The sequence below is a fragment of the Megascapheus bottae genome, unplaced genomic scaffold (assembly GCF_031878675.1).
Source record: "Megascapheus bottae isolate mThoBot1 unplaced genomic scaffold, mThoBot2.hap1 HAP1_SCAFFOLD_216, whole genome shotgun sequence".
NCBI lineage: Eukaryota > Metazoa > Chordata > Mammalia > Rodentia > Geomyidae > Megascapheus > Megascapheus bottae.
The window spans coordinates 31938-41960 of record NW_028327578.1 but is presented as its reverse complement, the minus strand read 5'-3'; the positions used below and the strand labels follow the sequence as shown (position 1 = coordinate 41960).

The 10023-nt window shown below is 52.4% G+C and overlaps 1 protein-coding gene and 1 long non-coding RNA gene across 2 annotated transcripts; both read right to left on the bottom strand.

The window, feature by feature from the left end:
• On the bottom strand, nt 1-2572 carry LOC150039615 (ral guanine nucleotide dissociation stimulator-like). Its single transcript, XM_090327733.1, has 5 exons — nt 2152-2572; nt 1858-1953; nt 1367-1571; nt 1034-1264; nt 1-24 (listed from the first exon to the last, which is right to left on the bottom strand). The coding sequence occupies exons 1-5, from the start codon at nt 2259-2261 to the stop codon at nt 1-3; spliced, it is 666 nt and encodes a 221-aa protein (XP_090183859.1). The 5' UTR covers nt 2262-2572.
• Nucleotides 2573-7061: 4489 nt separating this feature from the next.
• LOC150039614 (uncharacterized) lies at nt 7062-8822 on the bottom strand. The gene is made up of 3 exons (XR_016534309.1): nt 8757-8822; nt 7817-8009; nt 7062-7148 (listed from the first exon to the last, which is right to left on the bottom strand). It is a non-coding gene; the product is annotated as an uncharacterized LOC150039614 (long non-coding RNA).
• Nucleotides 8823-10023: the final 1201 nt, after the last annotated feature.

Sequence of the window (10023 nt, the reverse complement as noted above, 5' to 3'; positions counted from 1 at the left end):
TCAGGTCTTCTCCTGGTTGGTCACCTGGGTTGGATCAGGAAACAGGCCCTGAGGACTGGGTCCCAGGGATCCCTCCCTGAAGTCAGTATCCAGGGCTTCTGTGGAACCATCTTAGTGTTAAACATGAGAAATGCCATTGGTGTCATGGGTGTGTTTCAAATCTTCCTTTCTGAAGAGGAGTCCATGCATTGAAGTTGGTTATTTAGTATTCTTAGAGTTTACCAGCTCTTCCTGGATCTGCTTTCCAGGTTTGGGCCCCTGAGATTTAGTGGAATACACAATAAACTCCAGAAACCGCAGGCAAGGGAGGAGCCAGCCAAGTGCCCAGTGCCTGCTCCTAGCCAGGTCTGGGGTGAGTTGGAGGATGCAGTGATGAACGACACCACGTGGACCCTTGATCAACTCCCCTAACACTGAGAGTCCAGGAGAGAGGAAGTCGTTGCCTCCCCAGATGAGTGCTCATGACAACTGTTCTCATTCCTGTTGGTGAGAGGACTGAACCAGATGCAGACACCAGACCCAGCATGAGGAAGGAGGGGCTCTGAATGTCATCTGCCCAGTTCAGTAGCTAGAAGAGCAGACATCTCTCTCTCCTGTGAGGAGTTTACTTGTGAGCAGATCTTTTAGCTCCATCATCGGCAGCACCCTGCCTTAGACATTCCTCATCTTCCCAGAACATAGGATCCCTATGTCTCGCTGTCCTCCAACCCAGATGTGATTGTCAGAAGAGCCTACTAAGTAATGTGCGAGGATTGTCTGTGAGACAGTAAACAGTCTCAACTGGCAATCGTGTTCATTCACTACTAATCTTGTGATCAAACACCAGCTTTTAGGTTGTTTCCTGTGGAAAGTGAAGTATCTAAACTATGCCCTCCAGAGCCTAGGATTTCCCCAATCTTTGTCCGCATTCTTCCTCTCAGTCCTCCTCACTGACCCTGCCTGAGGATCTATTCTAGCCTGGAGACTGGGCATAATTTTCCCTCCCTCTTTTGTAGGTCAGAAGCGCAGAAGGAAATGCAGCCGCCCAACTCACCTCAATGCTTCTGCATAGACGTCTGTTTTCCACAGGCAGCACCACCCTGATAACACACGAGTCTCCCAGCCTGAGATGGAGAGGCACGGATGAGCTGTCACTACTCTGCCCTGAGGTGCCGCTGTGAGTGTTGGCTGAATTGGTGTCCATTGTGCTGGTGTCTGTGGGTGAGGATTGGCTGGCAGAGGCCAAGCTGGTCATCCCAGTGGACCGGGAGGAGGATCCCTGGACCTGTGGATGCAGCAACATCAGGGAAGTCCAGGTTTCCAACCAGGTCTAGGGCTTTCCTCTCAGGCACTGGAAAGCAGGACTATGGGCAAGACAGGAAGTCACCTTTTTCGGGCCTCCTGAGGATGTTTGTGAGATGCTCCTGATGAGCTCTACGTAGGAGCTGGAGAAGGGAGCTGACTGCACATTGCTGTCTGACTGCATTGCAGCGCTGTTTGTGCTGCTCATCTCAGGGCCACCCTTGTCCTGGTCCATCCACTTCAACTGGGAGCTGCCACTGGTACTAATTGCAGCACTCTGGGTCTGGTGACTTTAGAGAGGGTCAGCTTACTGAAGGAACTTCTCTCAGGACACACACAAGACCCTAGACCTCAAACAGTGGGGACCTGAATCTCCACTCCATGATCTGGGTCAGTTAACATTTTCCCACTCCCTTATGTGATGGATGAATCACAGAGCCAGAACTCGGTATGAGCAGAGGGGCAGACACCCCAGAGAACTGAGTGCCACACCTGGCTTCTCAATGGAAATGTCTCATTCCCACAACCATCCCATCATCTTCCCTGGCTCTTGCCCATCAGTGGCAAGGTCCTTACTGCTTCCAGGCCATCCAGATGCTGAAGCGCTTCTTGGTCGGAGGGCTTGCAGTGTCCTTCTGTCCCGGGGGCTCCAGTGTACATGACAGGTCATAGCTAGGCAAGGGGTGTGAGGTGAGCAGACCAAACTGAAGCTTGGGACCTCCCAGCGTCTGATTAGAATTCAAAGCCTACCACCCACCTGGTCACTGCCCCTAGGGAGTGTAAGTCCTCAAGTCCAGACATGTGACACTCAGGCTGGCACCACATCCCAGTGACAGGCCACTCTCCCTGTCCTAGTGCCTCCCAGCTCACCTGGCCTCCTCGCTGAGCCGCTCCAGGCCCCTGAACCAACCTAGAAACTTCTCCTCTGGGGTGATGTGTTCATAGCTGCAGCTTGCCTGTAGCTGCTTCAGTTGCTCCATGATTGCATATTCCTGGCCAGGGAGAGCATGAGGAGAGTGGAGGGCTGTGCTGTGATGCCCAGGGGAAGACCATTCACCAGGCTTTGCTCTGGGAAGCCTCAGTGCATCAGGGTGCTGTGGCTCTCATAACTGTGTCCACACTCATTCACAGGAAGCTCTCCTCTCCCACTTCACATTCCCACCCTGTCATCATGAAAGGTCTGCACTCTGAACCAAATTTCCCTACCGGTCATAGTGACTGAAGCTGACTCTGCTGCTGGTCCCCATCCAGCCAGGAGGGCACCTGAAACTCACCTTTCTCAATTTCTCAAAATGGATGATTCCCTCCTAGAAGGCAGAGAACAATGTGAGGAGAACCCCACCCTTCCTCCCTTCAGTCCTCCCTGTCAGGGGCTGGTCCTCTTCCATGGGACAGAGGGCATCTACATGTGCCTGTGAACCAAGTCCTACATGGGACCTGGACACATCTCCAAAGAGGTTCTGGGATCATCTTGTCCAAACCTTCTGAGGACATGGGGAGACTGAGGGCTCAGCTGAGCCCGACTCACAAGTTCCTGCTTGGCCTGTCCTTTGTTTTCCACTAATCCCAACTGCCCACTGTGCCCAGAGGAACTTGAGTCCCAGCTGTGCTATGTGCCCTAGCTCCCTGTCCCAGCAGCTCTGGATGTCCCTTCTTAAGATGGATGCAGTGATATCTTAAGAAACCCTTCACTGTGCCAGAACTCAGCACACAGCAGGAGACTTTCTGTCCCAACCCCAGCAGCTCAGTGATGCCCAGACTACTCACATCCAGGAAGTCCCTAAAGGCCGTGTCGATCATTCGGAAGTCTCCCAGGAAAGTTTTCAGGTAGGGCACAGTGCCCTTGACGTGAACCTGTGGAATTGGATGGGTTGATGTGCCATGGCCTAGGACCCCATTGCAGGCTTCCCCAGACAGCCTCCATCCTCACAGGGCCTTTCTTATCAGAGTCACCTGAGGACATTCTGGCCAATCTGTTAGAGCCCCTTCTCTGCACTTGGGATAATAAACAGTATAAGGGTGGCATTGACACCTCCCCAACTTAGGGAGCCTCTGAAGGCCACCTGCCACACAGGCTTTGCCATGCTCGGGCTTCTACTCCTCCTTTGTCTCTGGCAGCCACTCAGGACAAGGGATTATAAGAATCAAATCCCATGTGTATGGAGCTATTTCAGTCAGGGGAACAAGTGGTAAGATGAGCAAGCAGACCTCTCTTCTCTTCTCTTACAGGCACTCTTGGTGCGTTCAGGACACAGTCACTCACCATGTCCTCAGCCTGCCTCTGGCCTCTCTTGTCCTTCTTCTCCTTGGGGGCAAAGTCACCAGGCTCCTGTTACAATGGAGAGCAGAATTCCTGAGACATGTGTCCTCTCAACCTTTGTCCCTGACCTGAGCATGGATGGTGCCAAAGCTAGTGCCACCTGCTGCTTTGTTGTGGTTAAGTCTCTGCCTCAGCAGATCTGTGGGATGCCATGCTGTGAACTGGCCTCTCTCTGCCTGCTTCCTCATCTGCAAACTCTGCAAATAAATGATGTTCCTCTTAGCGCTATGGGATCCAGTGGTTTCTCCCACTGTTGGTGCTGCCCTGAGTCTCTGTGCCAATGACTTCTCTGGACTCCTGGAAATTTGTTTCTCCTCATTGTCTCATCAATCATCCAAATTCCTCAGTCTTCATAGGTGACAGGAGGGGACCGAGGAATAGGAAGGGATGGTGGCCTGTCCACTTCACTGTAGGCAATCATAGAAGAGACACTCTAACTCTGTGAGCAGGGTCCAGTCAGTGAGTGCTCCCATAATTATCATGGGCCGGAGGGTAGAAGAGTCCAGGAGGGAGAGGATTATGGACTTTCAGCTAACTTCCTAAGAAAAAGTTCTGGATTTCCTCACCTAGGGGAGGGGCTCTGAATCATGAGAAAGCTTCTGTCCCACAAAGCACTTCCCTATGTGTCTGTGCCCTGGCAGAAATCTTTCTCTATGCATCTGGGTGGGGAGTTCCCCATATATACTGTAGTGGATAAGCGGGTCAAGGCATTGAGGAGTGCAATCTGTAGCCCTTCCCACTGAGGCTTCTGGAATCGTGTGTGAAGGAGCTCAGTATGTTAGAATGTAGAGGTAGATACATCTTTTCCTTTCTTGATCTGTGTGGGTGACTCTATCTTAGCGACTAGTTCACTTGGGAGGTTTCATGGTTGAGTCTCAAGGTTTGGGCTCGCAGTCATGTCCAGCTGAGATTTCAGGGCTGAGTGAGCAGTGCCTGGCCTCCCTTGTCAAGAAAACCCCCAGCCACCTTCAGTTCCCCTGTCTAGTCCTTCTCTGTGTTTGTATGGCGGTGAGCAGCATCTGCTCTAGGGAGAGCACGGAGAGACCCAGTTCCTTCAGGTAGACATCCTGGCTCTGAATGTTAAGATCCAAACCAAGTGTGTGCTATGTCTGTTTGGCTCCAAGGACAGCTGTGAAATATCCCATGGCAGAGCAACTCACTCCTGAGCAGTGCAGCTGACTTACATACCAGGTACTCAAGAGCCTGAGATCGGAGGATCCCAGTTCAAACCACAGTCACTGAGTCTGTGAATTACAATCAACTCCAAACATGGAGTGGGCTTGTGACTGAAAATGAAGGGCACTGAGTATTAAAAACTGTGGACAACAGCCATGCCCTGAGTTCAAGATCCAGAATGGAGAGAAAAAAAAAAAACAGGAAAGCATTTCTTTTTGGAACTGGATCCCACTTTTGCCTTCTTAGCCCTGTTTTTTCTGACCCCTTTCTCTCTACCTGAAAGAGTAGCACTTTGGTACGGAAGTAAGAGCATTAAGGAGGGGGCCGGGAGTTTGGCCTAGTGGTTAAAGTGCTTGCCTAGCATGCATGAAGACCCGGGTTTGATTCCTTGGTACCCCACATACATAGCAAAAAGCCAGAACTGGTGCTGAGGCTCAAGTGGTAGAGCCCTAGCCTTGAGAAAGTTCAAGAACAGTGCTCAAGCCCTGAGCTCAAGCCCAGGACTGGCAAAAAAAAAAAAAAAGAGCATGAAGGAGAAACGATCTCTGACAGTTTCTGGTATATCTGCATGCTGTCTCTGTAGGAGGGACAGAGAGAAGTGACAAATGGTAAAGTGAGATAGAAGGGAGACAGGCTTGGTTTTGTTTTAGAGCCAGGCCTGCAAGTTGCCTGAACAGGAGGTTTTCAAATGATTGCATGAAGCTCCCAAGGACCCAGGAGCTGGAAGAAATTTCTCCTTCCTGTCCCAATGGAGTCCAGCCCAGTTCTATTAGACAACTGTGCTCAGATTTCAATTGGACAGAAATGTAGAATTACCACAGAAACCCTGGGCAGCTCCTCTGGGTCTCTGTCCAGCTTCAGTGAGACATTGAACTGAACATTTGCCGGTGCATGAACAGGCATAATGCAGGCACTGTCCCTGTTTTCCTGGCTAGCAGCCCAGGTCATACCGGTTTGGCTGTGGGGCTGGTGTTGAAGCTGGCTAGTCCCTGTGTGTGCACAGCTTCTGTGGAGAGAGGGACCCACCTGGAGACCTCTTGCCATGTGCTGTCCAGGCACTGGATGGCGCTGCTGTGCAGAGCAGAGAGGATGGCATGGAGGGAGGAGAAGTTCCTGAGGACTCTGCATTCCTGCATGGGAAGGGGGTGTGAGACTGCATGCTACTGCTGCCACCTGATGCCTTGCTGGCTGGGCTAAGCCAGGGTTAGTACAAGGATACTGGGGAGCTGCTTACAGGGTTTCTGGGGAGGAGAGTTGGCTGACCAGGCCTGGGTGAAGTTGCCCCTGAGTCCTGAGTGTGAGGAAGGAGTGAGAACCATTGCATGTGTGGTATGTGGGAGTCCAGACAAGATGGCCCTGGGCAGGAGGCCCTGAAGTCCACACAGGGCTCTGAGCACATTGGCACACCTCAGAACATTAGACCCTGAAGGGAGAGTCTCTAGGCAGCAGCTGTGTCTTACCATGGCCACCGAGATCCAATGCTCTAGCACCCTTGCCCTGGAGCAGGGCTGCATGCTGTGGCCCCCTAAGCAGGTGGTGAGCACGCAGGAGAACACCTGGTCGAACTGTGTGAAGGTGGCCCGGATGGTGGGGGCCAAGTTCTCCATGTCATGTCTGTCCTTCTGGGAAATGGCAGAATACAGGCAGTGGTGGGGCACCACCTTCAGGAACAGCTCCTGCCAAAGGAAGGAGAGTCTCATTGCCTGGCCCACAGCACAGTGCCCAGCCCCAGATTGGGTCCCGTAGTTGGGCTGAGAACTCGGGCTGTGTAGGGGTCTCTGAGGCTTGGCATGGCTTTGTAGGGATATCATGTCGCTTCACAACCCTGGAGGGCACCTGAGTGTCCCTACCTAATGTCAGGGTCTGCTGTGCAATGTGACTCTTCCTCCTTGGCCTAGGCCGAATTTCTGCCCTCCCCAAGTCACCCCATGCCTGTCCTATGGTGCATATCCACAGAGGCTGCTTCTGAAGAACTTTCTGTTTTCTGCACTAGGCTCTGGCACACACACCAGAATCCTCATAATTGCTTGGGCTCCTGTGGTCCCTGCCAAATGCGGAGGAGCTGCGATTCTGGCTGCACCTCTCCACGCATAGCTCCTGGGACACAGAGGTGTCATGTACACTTTAGTGTCTGCACTTAAGAGAGTGATGCTAGGAAGCGTGAGCCAAGATGAAGATCAGGCTGGATGAAAGCTTGGGCTCTAGGGGAAGGAGGAGGATGAGAATGCAGCCATGCACAGAAGGAAACCTCGTCCACCCTTCCCTGCCCAGGGCCTCACCGAGTCCATCCTGGTGAGCTGCTCAGCCACCAACAGGGGAGGGAAATCTAAGACCTCATTCTTCTCCTTGTTCAGTCCCTCCCCTGTGCTCCCTGAAGAAGGACAGGAAGATCCTGTGAGGAAAGCGTGCCGGGTCCTATTTCGATTCTCCATATATTAAGGGGTCCCACCCAAGCTGTGGACCAGGTCCTAGCTTGTTGCTCCCCAGGATATGGATTCCAGGCTTCCTTGGGAGTCTGCCATGAGGCCAAGTTTCAAACTGGCTCCCAGTCAGCAGAGCAAAGGAGGCTGGCACTGCATGTGACATAGCCTCAGAGTCCCGGGAAGACATGGCTGCCACCCACATCTGATGCTGCTGCTCCCATCTCATGGTACAGTAGAGTCAAGGCTGACTTTGGGTGTTGGTCTAATCCTGGTAATGTTCCTGCAATTAGGCTGCATGCCAGAGCTTGGAGCTCAATGCTGCCGTCTTCTTATACTTAGACAAACACTGGACTAATGCTAGAGCTGCAGGAGAAGACAAGGCCCTCTCCATGGAGGATTTGTCCTGAGTCTTTGATAAGAGAATAAAGACCCTCTTCCCTTTGACTTCCCAACCTGGATCCCTCTACACATCCACATTTTCAACTTCTTTGCACAATCTCTATGTTCCAGTGTCTTTCTTCTTCATGGCAGAAGGCCTATATTAGAGCCTTTCCACCCTGTTATGGCCCATATTCATCCCGCCTCTTTCTTCTGTCTTCCCACCCAGTTTCCACACCATCAGGCTGTGTCTGGCTTGGCTCTTGGGCCTCCATCTGACCCAAGAGCAGTTGTCCCGGCTCTCCACGTGTGTTCCAGTCATGTGCCTCTTCAGATGAGCCAGCAACTGCTTGAGGCAGGCAAAGTGTGCAGGCTGGCAGAAGTCCTCCCCGTACTCGTCCAGCCACATGTCCAGGATAGAAGAGATGGCACTAGGGGAAGATGGTGCGCAGCAGAGTCAGAAACCTGACCAGCGGCTACCCCAGACACTCTCAGCACTCATTTGAATCATGGACATCAGTATCTCCCCAAGCCAAGCTTCTTTGGTGGTGGAGGTAGTGACAGTGCTCAGGAACCAAGGAGGGATTGAAGGGAATTCCAGGGAGCCAGCACCCAGTCATGGGATGAGCAACTCTGCCCTCTCCAGGGAGCTCCCCATACTCCTGCAGCTCTCCAATCCCTCCCCACTGCATGGAGTCTCCATGGGGTCTGTTGTACGCCTGGCATGAACTGGCTGCTGGTGCACATCTACTGGGGACTCTGCTGACTCCGTTCCAAGAGCCACACATGGGCTATCTCCCCACCTCACTGTTCTCTTGGTGACCCAGCCAGGCCTTCTACTCTGCCAGCCTTCCTAGGGTCAGTATAAGTCCTAAAACATGACATCAATGCTCTAATCCTGTTTGTGAGGCCATGGTGAGGACAGGCAAGGCTGGGCATCAGGGGCTTTGGAGAGGATGGGTTGGCACAGGGCGCAGCTCTGAGTTGAAGCCTCCACCAGTGATCCCAACAGCACTGCCGGTCATGGGTCAGCCTCCTCCTGCATACATATGCCACACTTCAACCCTGTGGTGAGAACGTAAAGATCTCTGGGATCCTGAGCTTGCCCACCACGCTACACTCAAACCTGGCTCCACTCTGCACACAGATGCCCTCCATTGCGACCAAAGTCCACTCACTTTCTGAGTTTGTCCTGTGGCATGCCATCCTGGCTGGAGAAAGGCAGGATTTCATGCTGTGTAGAGGAGTCCTTGAAGGCCTCACCTCTACTGATCCTGTGGAGGAATTGGACAGTTACTGGCTGTCTCTTCCTGTGTTTTATCCAGCTTGCAACAGTACGGCTTATTTGTGCTTTCTCCCTACAAACATGTCCAGACTCGTAGGGGCTTCAACCTCTATGCAATGGAAAGGCACAAGCCTTTTCTCCGTTGAGAATCCTGTGGGCCAAGGGTCTCTCACTCTGCCTTCAGCTATCCCTGCTCTGTCTACATGTAGTTGAGGAACCATTCTGCAAACAGGGAAAGTGTGCTTTGTCTGAGGGCTGAGTTTGGAGGCAGAAAGCTGTGTTCTGAGGAAGAAGGTCACAGGTCTGAGCCTACACTACTAGGGAGCACAGAAGGCATTTCCCATGGCCCTGGCATAACTTAAGATGCTTCTCTGCCCACCCCCACTCCACAGGATCACAGTAGCCCTGAGAGTTGTGCAGGTCATTCCCAGGGTCCCGTGGAGAAGAAGAGTCCACTGCCCTTGCAGTTGGTACTCACGTTTGGAAGAGCAGGTCCAGGACCTGTTCGGTGCTGGTGAATTTTCGGTAAGTGGAGAGGAAGGTGGGGATGAAGAAGTGTTCCCAGGTCAGCTGGGCAGGCACCAAGTGTTCCACCAGCTGCGGCAGGGTGCCTGCCCTGCAGCCCTCATCCTGGCTTGGAACTTTATCCTGGAGTGGGACCAGGGGAATAGTTTAAGCTGAAACTAGGGAACCAAAGAGGACTCTGACATACAGTCCAGGGAATTACATTAAAATAAGTTCCTATTTTCTCTATGTCTCTCTTGCTGTCTCTGTCACTGTATCTCATTTCCTGTCTCTCTGTCTTACTCTCTTGTCACTCTGTCAGTCCTTCTGTCTCCATGTCTTTCTGTCTGTATGCCTCTCTCTGTGTCTGTGTCTGTCTGTTTGTCTGCCTCTCTCTGTCTCTGTCTCTGTCTCTGTCTCTGTCTCTCTCTCTCTCTCTCTCTCTCTCTCTCACACACACACACACACACACACACACACAGACAAATAGACAGAGGAAATGGTGAGCTGGTAATGACTGGAGACTTAGATGTGGTGGGCTTTCCAGCCACTTACTGGCCTGGGCCTCCTCATGTCACCTGTGGGGTCCAATGATCCAGAAGTTCTCACTGCCAGGACTGGCCTTGTTTGGACACACGTGTGCCAGGCACCCTCTG

Coding starts and splice junctions, on each gene's coding strand:
- LOC150039615 (XM_090327733.1), bottom strand. CDS start 2,261: ATGGAGCAACTGAAGCAGCTACAGGCAAGCTGCAGCTATGAACACATC. Junction 1,265..1,366: donor CCTCAGGAGGCCCGAAAAAG/GTGACTTCCTGT, acceptor CTGCATCCACAG/GTCCAGGGATCCTCCTCCCG. Junction 25..1,033: donor GTCTATGCAGAAGCATTGAG/GTGAGTTGGGCG, acceptor GATCCAACCCAG/GTGACCAACCAGGAGAAGAC.